This window comes from Xyrauchen texanus, chromosome 46 (assembly GCF_025860055.1).
Source record: "Xyrauchen texanus isolate HMW12.3.18 chromosome 46, RBS_HiC_50CHRs, whole genome shotgun sequence".
NCBI lineage: Eukaryota > Metazoa > Chordata > Actinopteri > Cypriniformes > Catostomidae > Xyrauchen > Xyrauchen texanus.
The window spans coordinates 12,355,810-12,381,891 of NC_068321.1; the positions used below are offsets into that span (position 1 = coordinate 12,355,810).

The window sequence follows — 26,082 nt, forward strand, 5'->3', positions numbered from 1 at the left end:
GATCATAGCCCTCAGGCTTAAGTTCTCTTTATGAAGGGTATTCGTTAAAATTTGATTGAATACAAACCATTTCACCTCACCTAACACTTTATATGTTTGCGTATTGGTACGAGAGAGGAATGAGTTCTAGCCCATGCTAGAGAGTCCAAAATCAAGTGAGCTGCCTTTGTGTCTATTTGGCCACATCCACACTAATGTTTTAATTAGAAAAAGGTTTAATTTAGCTACGTTTACACCTCATCCACACTAAACAGCGTTTTCCTTAACCAAAAACAAAGCATTATGGAAAAACTCATACTTTGGAAAACAATGAAAACTTTTTTAAACTGTTGTGTGTGAAAATCCCAGGAGATCAGCAGTTACAGAAATACTAAAACCAGCCCATCTGGTCCAACATTCATTCCACAGTTGAAATCACTGAGATCATATTTTCCCCCAATCTGATGGTTGATGTGAACATTAGCTAAAGCTTCTGACCCATATCTGCATGATTTTATGCATTGCACTGCTGACACAGGATTGACTGAATAGATAATCACATGATTAAATAGATGTACAGGTGTTCCTAATAAAGTGCTCAGTGAGTGTATTACATAAGAGGCTGTGGTAACTGAAAATTGTCTGTATTTTTCTGCTTTGAAATTTTTTGGGGGGGTTGCCAAAGTGACATTTCGGGAGAAGCAAATTTAATGACATTCATCTCGCGTTCAGTGTTAAATAAGTGTTAAATATGCTTCTCATCTGAAATGAGCGGTAACAAAAACTAATTTGCATTTACACTTTGTATTTGAATGAGGTCAGAATCCGTCCCTGGCCACCTCCAAATATGCTTTTAGTAATCCAATCAAGATCCAATCACAATGTGTCTTAGGTTTATCCCTGGCAACAAATATGGTCAAGTGCTCTCCAATAGCAATATCTGATAACCGAAAACCCATTTAAAGGACTGGTGTAAATGGGGCCTAAGTGTAATATTTGTCTTGTAAAGCAAGCTGTTCACCTTCATAGGTTAGTGATGAATGATTTCATTATTGTGTCTAAAAGCAGAAATAAAACTGATAAAAAATTGGTTATGCGTATCAGTTATCGGACATGTAACGTAAAAAATTATCAGTATCGTTTAATAAAAAAATTATATCAGTCGATCTCTACTATCATGACATGCACATAATCTCACCCCTCCTCTCGTTTATCACATTCATACCACCTCACATAAAATCCAATACATCAATATAATGCCATAGCTTTCTTCATAGCCTGCCCCCTACTGTCAGCGAGGCACCTCAACCACATCTGTGCTAATCTAAGATATTTCTTTCGAAATTCTCTATTCTTCTGCCGAGATTAATTCCTCATATTAGCTTTAATTACATTAAGGCAGCAAATGGCTCTGTATCTTATTAATCTCTTTGCTGCAGACTGATCGCAGCTCAGCACTCTTGTCGGTTATAAATAATTGAATACGATTTTAAACCACCAATTAAGTTGAGCAGCAGGGAGAGAGGAAATCCCTTGGTGGCCGATTCATTAGTAATAATGTTTGACATTTGCACCACCACAAAATGGAGGCATTAATAACCAGTATGTAGAGACCGTTTTAGTTGCAACTGTCTGGAAATTCATAAACTTTATAAGCTTTCTAAATTTTTGAGCTTTAAACTTATTTGAGCAATGATGTGCTCGTAATTGGCAAATCAAAGTGGTGTGTTGCAGATTGGACAGATGCGTATAAGGCGGGTGAGGAAATTAAACTGTGTAAAACATAAAAGCCTTTTAAAAATGAGTTTGCTGCAGAGCTTTCCTGCATTTAAAGTAGCAATAAGTGCTCAAGGTCAGTTTCAGGTTTCACCAGTCAGTCTGTGTGAATGTAGCATTTCTATCCTTGTTAAAAAGTAAATCAAGAGGGAATTATCGGACAACCACTTACAGACTTTTTACTGATCATACTATAATCTTACTAAAAGTGAAGTGTGTAATTTCTGTGTAAAATGTTAAGAATCTGCCATTTGAAACACGTTTATTGACCTGAATATTATTACTCCAAAATCTATGCTGATTACACCCTGCATACTCAAATTTTTGTTTATAGAGGAGCACTATTGAAATGTATGCAAATAAATGTTTAGTGCTATGTGTTTTAGTTTTTAGCATTTTTTTCCCCCTATATTCCCATGGTCCAGTTATTAGGCCTTTATTAGGGGTCAATACTGAAGGTGCTGAGGCACCGATTGTATCCTTTAGTATTAATATTACTCTTCCTCCCCAATGGGAGTCTATGGCAGCCCATAGAACCATACATAGGAAAATTATGCATTTTGGGTCACTGATAGGGGTGGGCATGAACAGCCCCGATACCAAATTTGGGGTCTTTAGGACACACTGTATAGTGCCATGACCTGTTCAAATATGAACTTTTCTTTTGAACCATTTGTCTTAGAAACAAAATTCTAGATTACTCTGCTCCAGATTATTCCAATTGACCCCTTGCATTAAAACTCCTTCCATTACAGTGGCCACCATTTTGTATTATGATGTTTATAATTTCAAAATAATCTCCAGAATAAGCCCGCCAGAAATGAAGACACAGAATTTAGATTTTTGCCTTTGTTTAAAAGTTATATGATTGCGAAGTTAATGAGGTGATCTGGATGATGATCTGAGAGTACATGCAAAGTTTAGAGACAGTGCCACTTCTAACCTTTGAACCGAATGTCCAGAGAACAAAGCAAAGAACTGTTTTAAAAATGTTATTTCTCTTGACCCCTGACTACCTGTTGTGTTTACTACATTGCATAATTCTTGCTTGAATTCAAATCCACTTGGCTATAACAACATTTTGTGTTGTGCTTACAACAAAGAATGCCATATTTCACTGCATAATTACTGCTAGAATTCAAAACTTCTTGGCTGTAACTATATTTTCTCAGCAGCTGTTACATACTCTCAACTTAGCATTTCTCTTTGGCATTAGTCAGACTTGTAATTTGTGTGGCGCAGAGGTTAGTGCTCTGGACTAAATCCATACTAAAGTATGTGAGATTGTCTCCACCAAAGGATGGTTTTAAAAATTGTACTTAAGTTGACCTTTTGATTCATGTTTTCTTACTATAATGGAAGCCTTACTTCACTGTGTAATTTCTGTTTCAATTCAAACCACTTTGGTGTACCAAGAACATTTTCCCAGCAACAGATATTTTTTTTTTTTTTTTTTAAAAGTTAATTCGAAAATGTGTTCACTGAAGTAATGACTTGGGTTAGCTTGTGGACAACACTGTGTCATATTGAATCCCTGATACTAGTACACGCATCTTGCATTTTGTCATAAATTTGACAAATGGAGAAAACATATCTTTGACCACATTTATTGGCAGCAATGTAAAAAAAATATATATTTTGATTAAACTAAAACAAATGCATATCAAATAGCAAAAATTAACACTTAAAAGAACTCTTCTTTTATTATTGCAAATGTGTAACTTTAGGCCTGGAGAGATAAGGCAAAAAAGATATTTAAATGCTTTTATATCTGTGTCTCTTGTTACAACGGAACACTGTATCCTTAATCCATGTTTGATGATAAAGATCAAGATGGCACCACGGATGGCAGCCTTGGTGTGGTGCTCTCCAATTCTTTTGTTGTTTTGGTTTGTTTGTCCTCTTTAGGTATCTTTTTCTAATAAGTTTAACCAAGGACGAACTGCTGAACATTCAGCAGCACATACCAGACAATCGTTTCCCGGTTTTTGATTATTCGAATGCTTTGCTGGACCTTTTCAACCTTTCTACTTACCACAGGAGTTTTCCCTCGTTTATTCTGGTTATATTCCTCCACACGTGTGCGTGACTGCAGAGCTGCAACAGCTGGCTAATAAAATCATAGAAACTGAACAACAATACCCGGACTCAGTTATTATTATTCTAGGGGATTTTAACAAATTAAACCTCACACGTAAATTGCCCAAATATAAACAGCACATTACATGCCCAGCCAGAGACAGAAATATACTTGATCATTGCTACACAACAATAAAGGATGCATATTGCTCTGTCCCTAGAGCAGGTTTGGTACTCTCCGATCATTGTCTGGTTCATCTTCTTCCAACCTACAGGCAGAAACTAAAATCAGCTAGACCTTTAGTAAAGACTATAAAGTGTGGACCAATGAAGCAGATCTGGAACTACAATCCTGCTTTGACTGCACTGATTGGAGTGTTTTTGAGGCTGCAGACACCAGTCTGTATGACCTCACAGATACTGTGACATCATTTATCAGTTTCTGTGAGGATATGTGCATTCCTACTAGGACTTATTTAACATAAAACAATGTCAAACCGTGGTTTACAGCAGAATTCGGGCAGCTTCATCTGGCAAAAGAGGATGCTTACAGAGGTGGGGATAAAATCTTGGACAATCAGGCCAGGAACACACTGAATAAGGAAATCAGAGTGGGTAAAAGAAGCTATTCTGATAAGCTGAAACACAAGTTTTCAGTAATGACCCTGCATCAGTGTAGAGTGGTCTGAAAAAGATTACTAACTACAGGACTCCTACCCCCAACACTGAGGTGGACCAACAACTGGCTGACAAACTGAATGTGTTCTACTGTAGATTTGAAAGGCCTAATCTAACACCCCACACCCTCTCTGACCTTCACTTCACACAAAAATCAATACCTCCTGCAACCGCCCTCCTCCTCACTCCTGCTACTCAAAATGCACTTAAGATCTGTGAAGAGGAGGTGTGCCGTGTCTTCTGAAAACAAAAGACAAGGAAAGAACAAAGCCCAGATTGTGTTTCATTCACTTGTCTAAACTCCTGTGCTAACCTGCTGGCCCCCATCTTCGTACTGATCTTCAATAGATCATTGGAGCAGTGTGAAGTCCTGTGCTGCTTCAAATGCTCAACCATCATTCCTGTCCCAAAGAAACCCAAAATCACAGAACTTAATGACTACAGACCCATCGCTCACACTGTGGTCGTGAAGTCAATTTAAGAGACTGGTGTTGGCCCACCTGAAGGACATCACTGGACCCTTTCTACATCCCCTTCAATTTGTTTATCGAGTAAACAGGTCTGTGAATGATGCAGTCAACATGGGATTGCATCATATCCTGCAACATCTGGACAAACCAGGGACATATGCAAGGATCCTTTTCGTGTTCTTCAGTTAGGATTTCAACACCATCATCCCAGCTATACTCCAGACTAAATTATACCAACTCTCTGTTCCCACATCTATCTGTAAGTGGATCCCCAGCTTTCTGACAGATAGGCAGCAGTTAGTGAGACTGGGGAAATTCACTTCTATCATCTGTATGATCAGCACTGGTGCCCCCCAGGGATGTGTGCTCTCCCCACTACTCTTCTCTCTGTACACAAATAACTGTACCGCCAAGCACCCCTCTGTCAAGCTGCTAAAGTTTGCAGACAACACTACTCCAGACTCATCCAAGATCACGATGAGTCTGTATACGGAAGGGAGGTTGAAAGGCTGGCTCACTGGTGTAGTCAAAACAATCTGGAGCTGAACACGCTCAAAACAGTGGAGATGGTTGTGGGCTTTAGGAGGAATACCCCAACATTGACCACCCTCACCATTCTAAACAGCACTGTGGCAGCAGTGGAGTCATACAGGTTCCTGGGCACTACCATCTCACAGGACCTGAAGTGGGAGACCCACATTGACTCCATTGTGAAAAAGGCCCAGCAGAGGTTGTACATTCCACAGGTGCTGCTGATACAGTTTTACTTGGCAGTCATTGAGTCTGTCCTCTGCACTTCAGTTACTGTCTGGTTTGGTGCAGCTATGAAATCAGATATCAGAAGACTAGTTCGGACTGCTGAGAGGAATATTGGTTGCCCCTTGTCATCCCTTCAAGAACTGTACACTTCCAGATTGATGAAAAGGATGGGAAAAATCACTCTGGACCCCACCCAGCCCACTACCTTTTTGAACTGTTGCTTTCTGGCTGGTGCTACAGAGCACTGAGCACCAGAACCGTGAGGCACATGAAAAAATTTTCCCTCAGGCTATCCATCTCATGAACAGTTAAAACTACCCCATTTAGCAATAATGTATGTGTAATACACCGCTTAGTCTATTTATATTTATCCAACATACCATATTTTTCTGCCATTACATTCTCTTGCTTCTGTATATAACAGATTTGGATTTGTATATTGTACATAACATGTGTTTGTGTGTGTGTAATATGTATGTATGTGTATAATATCTGTCTGTCTGTCTGTCACTTTATGTTTATCTGTCTGTCTGTCACTTTATGTTTATCTGTCTGTCTATCTATCTACTTTATTTTTATCTCTTTCTTGTTTTTGTATTGTTTCTGCACTGGAAGCTTCTGTCACCAAGACACATTCCATGTTAGAGGTCGACCGATATGGGTTTTTTTCAGGCCAATGCCGATCTTTTGAAATCCGGGTCGGCCGATGGCCGATTAATGCTGCCGATTTATTTTGGCCGATATGTGCTTGTTTTTAACCTCTTATTTGAACCTTTTATTTGAAAGATAAAATGTAACACAAATAATTACTTAAGATAGACAAAATTTCTCAACAAATACATTTATTGAACACTTGACCAATCTGCACTTGTAGACTTAAATTAAAAATGTATAATGTAAAAACATATTGTATAAATAATGTATAACAAATATATTAAATAAAGCCGGTGTTACGAACCGCTCCGAGACACGAAGGTTGAGATCCAAATGCAGCTTTAATTAAGGGGCAATCCAGACAGGTAATCCAGTGTTCAGAGCATCCAAGAGAAGCACAGGCATAACTAGGGATGGGTATCGTTAAGGTTTTAATGGTATTACTACTCTTACTGATACTACTTATCAATCCGGTACTTCAACGGTATTCTTAATGGTTCTTTTTGTTATATATATATATATATAATTAAACAAAGATAAACAAAAGATAAACGTTATATAGGCACAGTGATTTCATTTCAGGAAGGTCTACTAACATTACCGTTCAGGTGTGGTCTAAAAAGAAATCTAATAAAGTAATCAATTGTAAAATAACACTGCATAGATTATTATAGATAGATTAATGCTTATTAATGCAGAAGTTATTCATTCAAGCACTGAAGGTGATTTTCTCTTTGCCTTTTGTTGTTTGATTCGCAGTAATGGCTCAATCGTCAGCATGTTCATTAGACTGCTTCCCCTTTAAGACCGAGTCTAATAGGCTCCTGATGCACCATATTTTCTCCCAACTATTTCCATAACTACGTCCATTTAAGACATAAACTGTGTTTACGCGAATCTCCAAGCCGGTCGTTTTCTCACATTTTTGTGTATATTTGATTGTTTAGACACGCAAATGAAACCCAAAGTAGCCTATACTTTGCTTGTCTCTTTGCGGTCTGTTTCGGAGCGTGCGCCGCCTTGAGAACAGTATCTCTTGCGTTCTTTTTGTTATTAAACACGTCCCGCAATTTAGCAACAGTAGCTAGACTGCATTTTACAACAATCACCGATCGTGCTGATTCTGACGTTAAGTTTGAGTTTTAGAGAGAAATGTCAGTGCACTGCTGTGAAGGGAAGGAGGTTGTGGATATACTTGGATATTGGCCGATGCCGATTATGTTAAAAAATGCAAAAAATCGGCCAATTAATCGGTCGACCTCTATTCCATGTATGTGTAAGCATACTTGGCAATAAAGCTCATTCTGATTAATTCAATTTTTAAATGTTACGGAGGAAATGAACAGGCCTCGCTGCATGCTAGCTTGTCTGTCACCTCACCTCTGCATCCTTTTTTATGTAAGGGAGGGGATAAAGGATACATTTTCTCTATATGAAAGTAAGCTACTGACTCATTCATTTTCTTAGAAACACTGCGAGATATCCAGTGTCTTTGTTTCTTGCCAATTTCTCACAAATGCACCCCTGTGCTGGGCCCTTGAATGGGACAAATGAACTATTCACACAGATACAGACACAGGCATATTCCCCTGCCTCCTTGAAACGAGGCAGCTGAAGTGTCTTTGTTCTGCTTCATTACTTGCGGTTAGGAGCTGTGATTCGTCTCCATCTGCTGCTTCTGTCGTGCCTCACCAACTTCAGTTTCCCCCGACACTAGGTCACCAAATATAAAAAAATTAAATAAGTAAAAAGTGGTGAAGTGTTTTCATGGTCTTGCGGGCAGATTTGCTTCTCTCTCAATGGGACCTTACCACTTTCTTATGGATCATCATCTTCCCTAAAACGAAGATGTTGTTCCCCTGCTTTGAGGCTCTAATTACATTTTTATGTGTTACTTTAATGCATTCCTTGGGTTCTATATCTTTGTATCAGAGCACCTTTACAAGGTAGTTCTGTCCATATAAAGACTCCAAATATACAGAAAACAAGTACAGCTTGCCATAGTGTTGGACCAATACTGAAATTTTGCCTCTGTACAATTCCAGGTTATGGTACCGTGGTATAAATTCAAACTGCATCAACGAACACAGGAAATTAACTGCACTGAAACTGAATGCAAATCGGCATTTACAAATAATATAACTTACCCCCAACTTAACTTAGATGTTTGTCTTCAGATGGCCTTTTCATTAATGTTTGTACAAAAAAAAAATGTTTTGTTTAGCTTCATATAAACCTCATTTACATGAGAGTTGAAATCACGCTTTTGACATCACACAAACTTTCATACATTGGATAAGACGGTAAGAATGCCGGTGTTTACATGCAGAGCGAAACTGGGGTAATGGGCAAAATTGTCGACGTGCCGATACGTTTATGACTGTTTATGACATTACCTGATAAATTAATCTTTCTTACAGGAATTTGCATCAGTGTTTTCCAACTTGGGATGTGCATTTTCGAGGATTTTTTGAGTACACTAACCCACAAAAAAAAAAAAAAGTACTCAATCACTCATAAATTTAAATGCATGTTAAAAATAACACGTTGCACATATGTGAATCTTCTATTTAATTGTATTCACAAACGTTACCAAGCACGGTTTCAAAATAAGATAACTTCAACATGCTTTTCTTTTGGGAAAAAAATTTAATGAACAATATGCATTAATAAAAATGGAAAACAAAAAAGAATTAAAAATCACCATCATAAACATTTGCTCTTAACCGGAGCTTACACAGAAACCAATAATGATGGCATGAGGGTGATACACAGATATAAACTCTGAGTCTAAATTAAGGCTATCACATTTATTGCTAGTGCTACAATAGGCCTTATTTTTAAAAGCACAGACTAGGGATGGGTATCGATAATGACGTTGTATCAAAAATATTGATTCTAACTTTTTTAAACTAGGGATATTATTATTTGGTTAACATGAACAATAATCATATTCTTCAATGTGAAATAAAAATGATTAGGCTATATTCGCAAATACATGTGAAGGATGGGAACTATTTCTTCTTCCACTCATCTTAACATCCATGCTGAAAGAAACAAGTAGACAGCCGCTTGCGCCGTCACAAGGCTCGTTCAAACAAGAGGGATCAGTGCCTTGCAGAGGTAATGATAGAAAAAGCTTCTAAAGTAAATTCAAATTTTGTGTGTAATTGTTATTATTTATTATTAATTGTGTGGTTACTATGGTTTAACTAAATACCATGTTTAAACTAGTTACTGTAGTGAAATCATGGTTCGTTTTTGTAAAGGTAAACAAAACAGAAGTCTATTAATTTTCTGTTTAGGCTCACAAATTTAAAATAAAAATTAATAAATTAATAAAATGAATAATAATAATAATAATAATAATAATGACTTGAATTATTTAAAAAAAATGATATTTAAAATTACACCCCAAGAAATCGCAAAAATCGGTATTGGTATCGATATCGATGATAATGGACTTGAAATTATTTGTATCGGATCGAAAAGAAAATAAGTTGTATCGCCCATCCCTAGCACAGAAGCCATTTTATCTTCTCTCATCCAACACCTCCACAAAAAACATCAGCAGTGTCCCCCAGCGGGCTTAATTGAGAGATTTAGAGGGAAAATTGTAATTCAGCATTGCTCATTGCGGGCAAATGCATAAAGTAAAATTAATTTGTGATATTCGATTAGTGTTTTTAATATTCGAGTAGCTGGTGCAGAGCGAGTACTCAATTACTCATGCACATCCCTATTCCCAGCCTGGTGCTGGAGTACCCCCAACAGTACATGTTTTAGATGTCTTACTTGCAGTATCTGAGACCTGGGTTGGGGAAAAACTGGTTTGCATGACCTTATTATTTTTGGATTATTAAGCATAATCTGATTGGATACCAAAATTGGCTAAATTTATATATACATTTTTTTGCCAGGGCTTCCTGAAAAGTGAGCGAGTGGCCCGTATGGTGCAAAGCGGAGGCTGCTCTGCCAGTGACTTCCGTGACATCTTCAAGAAGAATATTGAGCGTCGAGTTCGTAGCCTACCTGAGATCGATGGTTTGAGCAAAGAGACTGTACTCAGCTCTTGGATCACAAAGTTTGACGCCATCTACAAAGGAGAAGAGGATCAGCGGCGACCTCAAGGACGCATGCCCTTCACCGCTGTGTCCGAGCTCATCCTCAGCAAGGAGCAGCTCTATGAGATGTTCCAGCAGATACTGGGAATCAAGAAGTTCGAACATCAGCTATTATACAATGCCCTGCAGGTCAGTGGTTGCTAAACCTTAAGGCTACTTAATAATTACAGGGCGAGCAGGCTTTATTAGTTCACCTAAAAATGGCAAAATACATGTTTTTGTTCTGCTAAGGTGTTCGTTTGGTGATATTTCTCTTTTCCCTGCAAATCTCTAAAATTCTTTATCTTGGAGAACTCTGCTATTTGAAACGTTATTACAATTGCGCATGCTGGCAGAGGAGTTTGTAGCTTGCTAGGTTACCATCGTAAGATAAAAAATGTATACATTTGAAGCCTGTCTCTCCGAGGCTGTTGTAAAAACAATGTTACAACAAAGACAGCTTTCTTATTGATGAGTCATCCACTCGAGAGCTGACAACCTACTGTCACCCTAAACGTACTTATTTTAAAACGATGCCATGCGTATTGTGATCATAGGCTTTGCCAAGGGTGCTTTAATTCTTTCAGGAGAAAACATTTGACTTTTTTATATTTTGCAGATTATCTTTTGACTAAAGGTAACTAAAGGCTAATTTACACTTACTGGGCTTCAGGCTTCGCTTTGATCGCCTACAAATGATGCCCAAATGCAGTAACGTTATTGTTCTGCCAATGTGATCGGTTGGTGATATTTCGCCTGTTCACATTCATCTCTGAAATTCTTGACCTAGGAGAACTCTGCTGGTTGAAGAGCATTGTTGATTGGTTAAAACTAATCATGGGTGTGGTTTTGACATTTTTATTTAGAATCGCGCATGCCAGCTGAGGAGTTGTTAACTAGGTTATGGTTGTTAAAATGGTTAGCTTTGAATCCCGTATCTCGAGACAGCTTACCTGATGTGTCGTCCGCCAGAGAGATGACAGCCTTCCATAACATTTTAAAACTACGTAGCATGTGGTATAAATGACGGCTTTATTCACCTTGGGTGCTTTATTTTGTTCAGGAAATAAAGGTTTGACGACTTCTATAGTATAAATCAGGCTTTAGAGTACAATAGAAGTGGCCATTCCCAATGACCACTATTGGCGTTAAAATCATGGTGGAATGAAATGAATCCTAAATGTACATTTTTTTATTAGCATTAGAAAACTTTCTTCTTGGAAAACTGTTTTCGAAATTGGGAATGTGTTTTATTACTCATTTATTTTTCCAAATATAACATGTAAATCAAGTTGATTAACATAGATCAAAAGTTTTAGTGAAGAAAGTACTGTCAATGTTTTCAACTGGTCTTTGTGTGTCAGTGGTGAAGTTGTAGGGCTGGGGAAATAATGACTAAAAAAAGACATGCTATTTGAAAGATTGTGTGGCTCTGTTGTGGTATTTCAATTACGCAGATAAAAAAAATAGAGATGCATTGATCAATGATTGCAACTCCTTGAATAGAAATCAATTTGAACCATGAGGTTCCTAAAGATTCCCATCCTTATGATTATGTTGCCTAAAATTAGTACTTGATGTGTAGTCAAGATATCAAAGATCTAATAATCAGTTTAGGGGTGACCAATCAATCTCCCATCACCAGGGTTTGATTGGGATTTTGGAGATGTTGAAACCCTAAGATCTTTTTAATATCCTTGTCCCCAAACACCACAGCAAACCAAAAACTGAACATGCACACAGAATACAATGGATTCATAAAAATTTTTTAATTTTATTTTAATTTTAACTGAGGGTGCCAGAACACCATTCAAAGTAAATCCGGCCCAGTTTAACCCCTGCCAATCACTGTGCCCTAGAGTAAAGCTCTTCTGGACCATCTGGCAGGATGGTCCAGAAGGAAGCTGTCCCTGCAGTTTTGATGCCATAAGTCACTTTGGATATATGCCTATTAAATCTCATGAAAATGACAGGTAATCAAGGCCTAACTGCTTCTCTTTTTAAATATTTATTGAATGAGACTTGTTTCCATACAATTAAACTAGCCCCTAATCTTATTATGCAGTTTAGTACCTTTTAATCCTTTGCCCTTTACCCTAATCACCTGAGCGCATGTGGCTTTTATCCCATCATCAGCCTCTTTGAAGACATCCCAGAAAGGTCAGGAGGTTAATAGGAAAGGGTCCAACTGGCTTGCCCTTATGTGTGATCTATCACTAGCCTTCCCCCAGGGGAGAGGGGGAGTAAAAGAGGAATGCTGTATGGTGTTGATGGACGTCCTTTTTCATTGCAATTACAGTTACCAAAATAGTGCAATTAGGCGGGTTGAGTCCAACATTAATTGGCACGTTTGGCATCTAACTGAGATACTGTGGTTGGGCACAAGCAGGGGACCTCACATTATGTTTCTTGTTTCATCTTATCATTATCTTCCTCTTCTCGTTAGGTGTGATCTTATATTGGATTTATTTATCCTCGTGTGACCCTGCTTACGCATGCGTAGACATTTTATTTTGGCTTCGCTATATGCAAAGCATAATTTGATGTCATGTGACAAAATAACAAGACACAGATTAAAGCGGAGTTCATCTTTCAAAAATTCTGTTTCAGGCTGCAGATGATGTTTGGACCACTCAACATTTTTTGCAGACATGGGACAATGATAATTAGTACTTTGATTCAGAATTTATGTATAATTTAATTTTAACATGGTTGGCAGTGATTACACAATTCTGGCCATTAATTGTAGCCAAAATAATTATGCTAATTTCTGATTGGTAAAAGGCTTCAGCAATGGCCAACACTTGCTTGTTGGACTGTGCAAAGAGAGAACATTGAGATTTTGTTGCCAAAGTATCAAAATCCATTGTAACAAAGTCAAATCAAGTCAAATCATTTTAATTTGTATAGTTTTTTTTTATCAGTGCTTTTCCCAGAAGAAATCAGCTGATATGTCTATAATGTCTCAAAAACATGAATAACCAACACTCCTGGAAACATTAAGCAATTTGATTAAAAAAATCTGACTTTCTATAGCTTGGTTTTATTTATAATTTCACAACTTAATCACGAAGTCCACATATGTTGACATATATTTTTAGAAAAATGATTTTCTCTGGAATGTTTTTGTTTGTTTGTTTAGCATGTTTATTAGTTTAGTACTAGTTACAAATCAAGAAGGGAAATTGAAAATGCACACAACAGTCACGCTCTGGTCTCAGGAGGTTAAAGGATGTGCATTTACAAGTTCTTGAGAGGTGGGATGGTTTCTATGGAGCATGTTTCATCTGCACTATTTATAATTGTTGGTCTATGTAAGTATGTGTCAGATGAATGTCTTCAGCTGTTGCATTTTGTCTGGCTGCTTTTTTGCGCTTTTAAGACAGCTTGTCAAGTTTAAAATAGTTAATGTCACTATGATTTTTTTTTAACTGGCGAACATTGTGCCCATCCTTAATTTATTCAGTTGCTTTTATTTAATAATGTGCGAACTATACAGTATGGGGGATATTGAGTTAATGATTATTACAATAAAAAGTTTATTGACGTTTGTTCCTTCAGTTTAAATTACATACCACCAAGTTCATTTGTTTTTTTTACAAGATTCATTTCATCTGCATATGTCAGATCTGTTGCCATTTAAGCACCAGGTGGCACAAGCATTGCTTTTTATAAGAGCAAATTTACATTCCAGAAGTCAGCATGTGATCTTCAGAATACTGAAATCTTTTGTATTATGTTTTACTGACATCTGCATGCATTTTCTCAACTATTTTCATCCTTTGTACCTGTGTATTGTTGTAGACTAATGAGGTGTGGTTGCATTGTGGGTCCAATCAAATCGATTTGACCTACTGGTGCTAATCTACCTCAGTGCTTATTAAGAATTTAAGCATCTGGGTGCATTGTGTGGATCCATTTCAGCTGACATTTAAAAGTTTGTTTGCTGCTTTGTATGTTATATTCACCATTACAGTTATCTCTGCATTCGATAAATCAGTCACTTTAAACGTCTGTGTCTATTTCTCTGATAACCACTCCTCCCGCTGTCAAATTGTCTTACGGAGTGAATACCAAGGACAAAGAAACAACAACAAAACAGCAAAGAGATCGAAAGCATGACAATTGAAATGTCAGTAAGTGGAGGGTGTCAAACAAAGGAAGATCTATGAACTGGTCTGTGAGTCAGAGGCAGATGACTGCAGAGTGAGAGAGAGAGACAGATGAGAGGCTGCTTTACAAGCTGACAGATTGAAAGAGAGGGACAGATGTGCAAAGTGCTTGAGAAGAGTAGAGGGGCGGAAGAATGAAGACAGAGGAGATCCAAGAAAAATAACAGAGATAGTCAACAGATAATGTGAGATGGACTGGATACTGTAGATACAGGCTGTGATATACTGAAGGGAATGAGATGGAAAGGCCGAACTTATGGAGTGTGACACAGCATCAGCAGCTTGGAGGGGTTTATTTTGTCAAAATGATCAGATGGCTGTACATTATCCTGCTTAATGCACGACTGCTTGCCAAATAAATAAATTAATGGATTTGAATGATTGATTTATTTTAGTTGAAATTATATTATGTGAAAAGAAAGAGACGGTGGAGGGATATGAGCAATGTAAAGCTAGCATAGTTAGGAAACCGGTTGCCTGTGACAACAGTACAAACATATTTGGCCATAGAATGTGACAATTGACCAATTAGACTTGCAGTAAGTATTCCAGAGAGCCCAAAAATAAATGGAACAAAAGAATGAAAAAATATTAAAAGAATATTCTGAGTTAAGATATATGGACATTTAAGAATCATCATTGGCTAGTAAATTTGTTTTTACTCCCCAGACTTTTGAGGACATAAGCAAAATGCAACTGAAAACTGAAAAAAATATTAATCAAACTGAGAAGGGGGCATCTTCATACATATATATAGTTTTCATATTTATGACTTCACGCAATATAGTATGCGATATTGAACATTTTATTTTATATTTTACTTTTGATCAGTTTAATCAAAATTTAGAATTTTTAAAAAGTACAAATTTCACATTCAATTAATTTATATGATGACATTTTTAAATTTTCATGAAATTTTCATTTTAATGAAATGTTATTTATAATATTGATATGAGTGGTTGTCAATGTTTACAAATCTGTAACAAGATTTTCACAAGGTTGGAACTTAATAATGAAAATAGAATTTCACATATAACAATTATTTAATAATTATATTATAATAAGTGCAACTACATCAAATCTACTATGAAACAAATTATAATAATTTACCCTTGCATAGATGCGGCACAAGCATATTTGTTTTAATTCTTAAATATTTGCAGTGATTTCTGAAGTTTCAATATTTCATAATGTATGATTGTGCCTTTAAATATTTAAGAATTAACTACATAATTACATTTTGTTACATGTTTGTTTACTAGATGCTTTTGTGCGATTTACAGTGATATGAATAACAAGCACTAAATTGGTATTGTCTCTTTAAGAGAAGCGGCAGCTCCACCAGCAAATGTTTACAGAATGAATGAGTGAATGTGTACGTTAACGAGAGAGAAGTTGCACAGTGTGTTATACCTCATCCGTGTAATGTATGATAAGAATTTATGTTTATTATTTACTTTTTGATCACAAACTGACTGTAAATAACAAAGGATAGAGACATAAAATGGACTGTGCAGAAATTCACTGGAAAATTTTAACCAGAATTAGAGTTCACATTGTTAAATGCAATGTCAATGACATATTGTGACTCAACTAAAGCGATGATGACACCGCAATCCACGGCACCTCAGGATTATGGGATCAAAATCCTGTCAAAAGTTTTGCAGTAACGGATCCAAAAATAATAAGCGTGAATCAAAATAATAAGTGCAGATAAAAAGAAGTGCAAAAAATAAATAAAAAGTGCAGATCAAAATAATTGGCACAGATAAAAAAATAACAAGCATGAATCAAATATATAAACACATTTAAATTATGGGGCAAAAAAACAACAACAGAAAAATTCAAGCAAAGTCATCAGAATTGTAAACAAAATCATGTTTTCCTTGATTATATTACAGTTTTTGTGCTCTCTGACAATTTTGCTCATATTTTCATTTTTTGGTACACTTACACTGTATTTTTCTTTGCTTTAGTTTACAAGTTCTGCACTTGGTTTTCCAAAACTTGTGAGTAGAGTTTGATGTAAATCAGGGGGCATTTGGCACCCCCATTGGTCCACTAGTTATCTGTTTTGAGAATTTAGGTATAATTTTTTTTTATAAATAATACTAAACGTTTATTCTGCTCTATTCATGCCAATAATAGTGTGGCAGGGTGGAGGGCGGGGCTGGGTCGTGATCTTACACACCTGGTCCCTTATCAGGCTATATATATATATATATATATATATATTATTTAACTGTCTTGGCGGTTAAACCATATGACATTTTTTATTTTAAGATCTAAAAATAAAATAAGCAGGTAAACAATTTTGTTTAAAAAATATTATGAATATTTGTTAAACCTTTGTCCATCAAATCAAACTCATTTGGTGAAATCAACTTGCAGGTTGCCATTTTGTTGTCATCTTAAAAAAAGGATGTAACTCTCAAGACTGGGTGTAATACCAGAAATTGTTATGAGAAGGCACATTTTTTTTCTTCAGTTCATATGGAGTAACCTGGAGTTTGTATAAGTTTTAGGTTTTTGTTTGAAGAACATGCTATTAATGTTTTTCAAATATGTATAAAACCAAATTGAACACAAAGATAACATTTCCACTTCATTTCATTTCAACATTTCATTGCTTTTAACAAGAATGCAGCTTCACATCTGCTTCTAAACCCTCTGGAATGCTAGCCTTTTAGGCTTTAGTTTTATATAACCCATAATATTCTTAACTAACCTGAATAAAATAGAGCTGGATCGAAAATCATGGTCAAATAATCTTGTAAATAACATCATAATTTTACTGTCAAATACCGATGATCATGCTAATTCAATCAAAAATTAAAAGGAGCAAAATAGTTGATTGATAAACCTTTGTAAATAGCTCTTTGAGGTGTGCGACATCTGGTTAGACAGACAGTGAGGTGGGTTGTGGTTCAGCTGGACACACTGAGAAATACAGCTGTGCCCTCATGATCAGAGAGGCCAGTCGCCCTGCCACACATCTATACCTCAGCCCTTCCTCTCTCCACTCAGCACCTGTCATCCTCTTCCTAATGAACACATTCAGCCTCACCTTGCGGTCTCGCCACCCTGTCATCTCTCGTTAGCATGCTGCACCCGGGGCCGGAAGAAGTGGTGGGCAGGTGAGCCACCGAGAAGCGGTAATGAATTAACCACCTCAGATGGAGCCATGATACTCATATCTCTCTGACAGGGTCAGGGCAGCCATCAAAAATAGAGGCGGCTCGTCCTCATGACTCCCGCTCTATGGACACAGCTCTACAATCTCCAATTCTGACTTAAAGGAATAGTACATACAAACAATTACATAAAACTGGTTCATGCAACATGCACAAATATTCTGAGTCTTCTGAAATCATACCAGGGGGCATAGCAGTCGTTTTAAAAGTGGGGAGGACGCATTTTCAAGCAGTATTAATATATTAAGGTATATATTAATATATAAGTATTTTATAATTATATTTGTGGTATTTTATAGATTCAAGTATTGCAAATTAATTGCAAAATGTTGCTAAATTAGCTGCAAAAATAAAGAACATCTTGTGGAGCACATACTTCTGTTTCACGCATGACAATAAAAGACTGAGCTCAAGCTGGTCCTGAATAAATTATTTAATTAATTACTATAATGACAATTGTGCATGTGCACAATTTTACTTTTTACTCTGTGCTTACTCTGGATTTAAATTTATCCAAGTGGCTTGAGTGTTTTCACCAAAATTCGTTCAGATCATTTAATGATTCAGTGACCATTTGTGGTGATGCCAGAAGGGTGTGACAAATGAGTGTCTTGTGTGAAATGAGTTAGTCACCGAATCATTGATCAAAAGAACGTTTTAATCCTTTAAAAATGTAATGTCTACAGACCTACAAAGAGACTTTAGTAGAGGTTATAAACATTATAAGAACAAAGCAAATCTATCATTTCCATACATTTTGTGAGCTGTTGACCATGACTTTTATCAAAAGACAACAATAATGGTCTTATAATAATTATAAGTTTCAATAACGTCTGTACATTTTCATGTATAAAAAAAGTATGTCTACATAACAGTATGTTTGTAAAATGTGTAAGTGTTCTAAGAACACAGCAGATCTATCTTTTTTCCTACTGTTGCTGATAGCTGATATTAAATATAGCTTACATTAAATGCTTAAATTGGCAAAAAGAACCAATCAAATTTTTACCTCACAAATATAATGTAAAAAGAATAACTTCATAAGGACACAAGCGCAGACATTAACTCCACATACAGTGTGTGCTTAAAAGAAGGATTGTCCTTTGTTTATTTTTCTGCAGTGCATTTTGCGTAAAGCTGCCAATCAAGAACATTATGCCAAAAAATAACTCTCGTTTGTGTATTTCTCATCTCTAGATTATTAATTTAGATCAACATCAATGCCGATAAAAAAACATGGATAAATGAGCATTGTTGAAAGCAACTTTGTAGAAATTAACGGAGCCGCGTTGATCAGACCGTCTGACTGATGGTCTATTGCGTATGGTTTGTTTTCGTCTCATGAAACTCACCTGTGATTGGTTGGATGGTTGCTCAATCAGCCCAAAGTAACAAAACACAAAGAATAATGTATATAAATCCACCATTTAAACCTGGTATGGGTTTAGCTTGAAAGTGTGTAGGACAAAATCACCTTTTTAAAGAGTGCGTGGGACGTGTCCCCTGCGGCTGCTACGCCCTTGAGTCATTCAATAGATTTTGTTATACAGATCAATCATTTCAGATAAATTCAGATCAAAAGATCTGACTCCAAAGAATAACTAATTCACATATCTAACATGACTACTTAAATGAACTCAAGTCTTTGTAAAGATTTTTTGTGAATAGCCTTAACCTTGTAACAAACTTGGATTGCAACTTAAGAAAACCAGTAGTCACTTAAAAGTTCAGGGCACTCACGTTTGCATGAATGATTAAGGAACTAAAACTGTATCATTACTTGAAATCAATCAAAGATAGGCATAAGCAGATTAACCAACAAATTATATTGATATCACACCAGTCAAATCAGAAAAATTATCACTTATCCCAGAGTCCTTGATCAAATTGTCCATGCATGAGAAGTATTGTCCTTGTGTGTAAATCCTTAGTCCTTGCACCCAAAAAATGCATCAAAAATATCCAGAAAAAATGGTAATAATCCTCCAAACGTGATGAACTAGCAAAAATACCAAAAACCCAAGTCTTCTCTTGAACCTCGATGGGTAATTAATCCATAATCGACTCCAAAGGAGAAAGCTACAAAACACCAAACTATTTAGTTCAAAAAACATGCCTGCTCCCCCCCAAACTGGCCTTTTCTACCAAAGAAGGCCTTCCTCTTCCAAGGTGCTATCCTGTCAAAATAAAAGTCCATTTTGCCCACTACAGGATGTTTTCACACCAACATAAAAGTCCCACATACAAAAGACAGAGAACTTCAACTAGGGTCTGAAACCAATTAAATCATACCTTTACCTATTTTACAATATTTTATCCTCCTTAACATTTGCTAAATAAAGTGTGTATTTCTCTTAGCCCTAATATAGAAGTGTCACAACCTTGTGCGACCACTGTGTACTTCAGCAAATTTTTTCATTTTTTCCTTTGCAAACATGGGACAATGAAAATCAGTACATAGATTCAGAATTTATAATGTATGGTTTTATTTTAACATGGTTGGCAGTGATTGGATGATGTTGACCAATACTTTGAATCAGAATTAATTATGCAAATTTCTTATGTAATGCCTGTAACATCTCAAAAACATGGATAACCAAACCTCCTAGAAACAAACAATTTGAAAAATACTTTCAATAGCTTGGTATTATTTAATATTTCACAACTTGGTCTTGCTGTCCGCATATGTTGCCATCCATTTTTTGGAAAACGAATCGGTTACCTTACGTAACCTCGGTTCTCTCTAGAAGAGGGAACGAGTATTGCGTAAGCTAGCTTACGCTACGGGAAAGATTCATCTTTTCTGAGATATTGAAGCCAAAAAATTATCCTTAATTTTGTATCCATTGTCAACGCAGTGCAGCAACTGCATACCTTGAGCGGGCTAGCTAGCGAGCTCATAGGTTGCTCTGCGGCAACTGCTGCAGCCTATAGACCAACTTGAGTGAACTTGAGTCCAATGACAGGCGCCCGCGCCGTCACTGTATCAAAGCCCGCCAAAATGGGCGTGGCTAGAGTGCATATAAGCGCAAGTTCGTAGGCTGGAACCCTGGTTTTCATTGAATGAAGCGAAAATCGCTGCGTGGCGCGAAGCACGGCCGGCTACGCAATACTCGTTCCCTCTTCTAGAGAGAACCGAGGTTACGTAAGGTAACCGATGCGTTCTCTTACGAGAGGTTCTCTCGTATTGCGTAAGCTAGCTTACGCTACGGGAACCCATTGTCAACGGTGTGCGCGCCAAGCATCCACTGCATGAGCCCCGGGGGTGGGGGGACCCGGGGGAGCCCTTGTGAGTGGGGGAATAATATTTGGCCGGAAAGAGTGCGGGCCAGTGTGTGTGTAATACTTAAGCACATAGTGGGAAGGAAAAGACAGAGCGGCGGTGCCGGTCTGTGTGGAATGTGTCCCATCAGTGTAGCTCACCAGGGGAGCTGTAGCGTATTAAACCGCAAGTAGTTTTGCCTGCAGGGCGGGCACTTCCAGAATGTAAAATCTGACAAAGGTGGAGGGGGAAGCCCAGCCCGCTGCCACACATATGTCGTGAATGGAAATCCCGCTGGACCATGCCCACGAGGAGGCCATGCCTCTAGTGGAGTGAGCCCTAATGCCTAACGGGCATGGCAGGTCTTTTGACGCGTACGCGGCAGCAATAGCGTCCACTATCCATCTAGACAGTGTCTGTTTTTAGGCGGCGAAACCCTTGGTGTGCCCTCCGAACGAAACGAAAAGCTGCTCAGAGCGTCTGAAAGAGGCGGAGCGCGCAGTATACAATCTCAGTGCTCTGACTGGGCAAAGGAGATTGGCGTCGCGTTCACTATCGGATGCTGGCAGTGCCGATAGGGAAATGATTTGTGCTCTGAAAAGAGTACCGATCACCTTGGGGACATAGCCGTGTCTAGGCTTTAAAATGACCTTGGAGTCACTTGGTCCAAACTCAAGACACACAGCGCTGACAGACAGCGCGTGAAGGTCTCCCACACGTTTAACTGATGACAGGGCAGTCAGAAAAATGGTTTTGAGTGAAAGGTATTTCAAATCCACGGATTGAAGCGGTTCGAAAGGGGGGGCTTTCATAGCTTCGAGAACTACGGAAAGATCCCAGATAGGAACTGATGGGGGGCGCGGGGGGTTCATCCTTCTAGCTCCCCTGAGGAAGCGGATGTCCAGCTCGTTTTTTCCCAGTGACTGGCCGTGCAGAGGTTCAGCGAACGCTGCGACGGCCGCCACGTACACTGAGCGTGGATGGGGATCTGCCCTTATCCAGCAGCTCTTGTAAAAACACGAGCAGCGACGACACCCCACATTTCCGTGGGTCCAGGTCTCTGTCGGTGCACCATTTTGAATACACAGACCATTTGGACGCATAGAGTCTTCTCGTGGAAGGGGCTCTAGCGTGTATGATGGTGTTTATTACTCCTTCTGGCAAAGCGACGGGTAGTCGTTGATCACCCACGCGTGCAGCGCCCAGCCAGATGCCAGATCGTGCCGCGAGCTTGAGAGAGGAGATCTGCTCTCAATGGAATGGGCCACGGGGCTGTCAGTGACAGCTGCGTAAGCTCCGGGAACCATGTCTGATTCTCCCAGCGCGGGGCTATGAGGAGCACCGAGTGACGCTGCTTCCTGATCCTCTGCATTACCTGTGGCAATAGCGAGACGGGAGGGAAGGCGTAAAGCGGGCGCTTGGGCCAGTCCTGGGCCAGCGCGCCCTCGCTCGAGAAAAATACTGGGCAGTAAGAGAGTTCTCTTCTGACGCAAAGAGGTCTATCTCTGCTCTGCCGAATATGCTCCATAACTTCTGGACTGTTTGAGCGTGCAGGGACCATTCCCCTGGGGAAATATTGTCTCTGGACAGTCTGTCTGGGCCGTCGTTCAGGTGGCCTGGCACGTGCGTTGCCCTCAGCGAGCGCAGGTGGCACTGGGACCAACTCTGTATGCGTTTTGTCAGATGGAAGAGGTTCCTGGATCTGACACCGCCCTGACGGTTTAGATAGGATACCACAGATCTGTTGTCCGAACGGACCAGGACGTGGTGACCCTGAATGACCGGGAGGAAGCGCACGAGCGCGTACTCGACCGCTATCATTTCCAGACAATTTATGTGAAGGAGCTTTTCCTGAACTGACCATAGGCCAAAAACCGGAGAGCCCTCGCAGACCGCACCCCAACCAGTGTTGGACGCGTCTGTCGAGATGACTTTTCGGCGAGATACAGCTCCCATCGTCACTCCCTGCTGATACCATTCGGCCACTGCCCAGGGCTGCAGAGCTGAGATACAGGTCTGAGTCACTCTGATCGGCTGGCGGCCCGTGGCCCAAGCCCGGCGAGACGCGCGGGTGTTTAGCCAATGCTGAAGCGGGCGATGCACAGTAAACCCAGCTGAAGTACTGCTGCGGCTGAGGCCATGTAACCTAGCATTCTCTGAAATTTTTTCAGAGGCGTGAGGCTGTTCATCTGAAAGGACGCGGCTAGTCGCTGAACACGGCGCACGCGCTGTGTAGATAAGCGAGCCGTCATCGCCATGGAGTCTAGTTCTATTCCAAGGAAGGAAATTGCCTGACTGGGCTGTAGTGAGCTCTTGGTCCAATTGACTGCAAGACCCAAACTGTTCAGATGACTGAGGAGAACTGTCCTGTGAGACAGAAGCTCCATATGTGACTGTGCCAAAATCAGCCAATCGTCCAAATAGTTCAGAACTCACAAGCCCTGACTCCGCAGGGGTGCGAGCGCCGCATCCATGCACTTCGTGAAAGTACGGGGTGCTATAGACAGGCCGAACAGAAGGACGGTGTATTGATAAACCTGGCCGTCGAAGGCGAATCTCAAGAATGGCCTGTGACGGGGATTTATCTGAATCTGAAAGTAGGCATCTTTCAGATCGAGAGAAATAAACCAGTCCCCCTGGCACACATGCGCGAGGAGTTTCCTGATTGTAAGCATTTTGAACGGTCTTTTTGTGAGCACCTTGTTCAAAACCATGAGATCTAATATTGGTCTGAGGCCGCCGTCTTTCTTGGGGACAAGAAAATAATGGCTGTAAATCCCCGACTCGCTCAGAGAAGGTGGCACTCTCTCTATGGCCCTTTTGCACAGAAGGTTTGCTATTTCTGAACGAAGCATGCAGGCTGCTTCCGTGTTCACAGTAGTTTCGAGCAGCTCTGAAGCGGGAGGGCGGCGATCGAACTGTAGCAAATAGCCCTGTTTTATTGTGCTTAACACCCATTTGGATATCCCTGGGATAGCTTTCCACGCTTTGAAGCGTAACGCTAGAGGGTGAATGGCCAAGTCGCCCTGATTGCCGCACACAGCGAGCTGAACAGAATGTGTGAGCGCGCTTACTGTGCTTATGCATGACTGCTCGCAGACAGCAGGGACAGGCTGTTCTGTGAGTGACTTCCCGATTGAGGTGAATGGGGAAAGAGTCACATCTGTAAAGTGATGCGCACGGATTCGTGGGCGCGTTTATTGACTAACACTCGAGCTGGCTGTGCCTGCTTTATGTGAGTGGGCTCTGATAGGGACACGGGAAGTGTAATGCTTGTGTGTAGGGGTGAACACTGGATTGTGGGCACATTTTCTACACATAAGGCATGTTTGCTTTTCACAAAATTTCTTTTGTTCGCCGTGAAAACTGCATTTGAGTGCAGGCAAGCGGGCAGTATCACCGGCTTGTTGGCTGCTGAATCCACCACTGCAGTAGCCTGAGAGAAGGGGACTGACAGGGGGCGGAGCTTTGACGGTGGTCCGGCCGCGGCGGGACTGAGCCGTCGTTTCCTTAACAAAGCTAGGAGGACTTCGGTTGCTTAGGTTTCAGCGCAATCTTAGGCCGAGGCCCGCGGGGGGGGCGGTGGTCTGCGGCGGCTGTCTGAGCACGTTCTAGGGCGGCCGCCCTGTCGACGCTGAGAAGTCTGGCTTTGCTGAGCTGGGCGCTGTGAAGAGGCTCGTGCAGGAGGCTGGTCACATGGGCGGCCTGCAGAGGAGGTAGCGCGACGAGGCAGGAAGAGATTCATGGCTTGGGTGGCTTTCTGGACTTCCGAGAAATGGTCAACAATGCCACTCACCGCGGAACCGAAGAGACCGGACGGAGAGAGCGGCACGTTGAGGAACGTGGAGTGCTCAGCTTCTCCCATATCGGCTAGCGTTAGCCATAGGTGTCTCTCGGTCACAGTCAGCGCGGCCATGCACTTCCCTAGGGCTTGAGCTGCAGCTTTGGTGGCGCGAAGGGCGAGATCCGTCAGCTCCTTAGATCTGAAACAACCTCTGGGTGCCTGCCTTTCTCATCCCATTCTCGGAGAAGGTCCGCTTGGAGGATCTGTAAAACGGCCATGGAATGCAGAGCAGATGCGGCTTGGCGGGCGGCGGCATAGGCGCGCCAACACAGGCGGAAGTAGTTCTGCAGGCCTTAGACGGGGCACTGGCTTAGACCGCCATCTCGTGGAGTGCGGGCAAAGGCGTGCTGCTACCGAATCCTCGACCGGGGATGGAAGAGTAGCCCCTCTCGGTGGCGCCGTCCACCGAGCGATGGAGACATGGGATCGGTTCCTGGCCGAGAGAGGCGTTCCACGATTTAGAGAGTTCGGCGTGGAGTTCCGGCAGGAAGGAGCGGCCCGGCCGCGAGCGCCGCGGCGACGGCTCTGAAGAAAGCAGCCGTCGAGTCTGTTGGGAGCCTGCTCAGAGGGCGGTGACCACTCGAGCCCAAGGCGGTCGACGGCCTGTGCGAGGAGGCGTGTAGTTCTTCCTCGACTCGGCGCGGTGCTGCTGGATTCCTGGGCCGAGGAGGAGGCTTGGGAGCCTGACCACTCCTCGCTGTCCGAAGCCATGATGGAACAGCAGCCCTTATCCTCCGCCTCGTCATCCGAGATGGCAACAGTGCGGCCGCTCTGCGGCAACTGCGCGTCCCGGGAGGGCGGGGAGGGTGAAAGCGAGGCTCGAGGGAGAGGCTCCGGCGAGGTAGTCGCTTCTAACACTGGTTCCGGCAGCCTTTGGGAGCGGCGCTTCTTTCTGCGCGGCGAAACGAAAGGCGGCGCGGCGGCTTCGGTTTTGAGTGCTTCGAGTCGAGCCCGCAGGGTCAACATCGGAAGCTCCTCGCAGCGAGGACGAGCTCTGCATGTTCCAGTCCCAGGCAGAGAGCACAGATGAGGTGGCGGTCTCCGGCGCTGAGAGGGGCGCGGCATGAGGCAGGTGGTGTGAGGCATCTTAAAGACGCTTCGCTGAATAGATG

General features: G+C 40.6%; 1 protein-coding gene across 3 annotated transcripts in view; it reads left to right on the forward strand.

The window, feature by feature from the left end:
• cadps2 (Ca++-dependent secretion activator 2) overlaps nucleotides 1–26,082 on the forward strand; it is a 219,976-nt gene that overhangs the window by 73,653 nt on the left and 120,241 nt on the right. For all 3 annotated transcript variants that reach the window (XM_052119448.1, XM_052119449.1, XM_052119450.1), the window contains exon 3: nucleotides 10,316–10,648. In XM_052119448.1, the coding sequence (XP_051975408.1) occupies nucleotides 10,316–10,648 (333 nt within the window). The remainder of the gene's footprint in view (nucleotides 1–10,315; nucleotides 10,649–26,082) is intronic.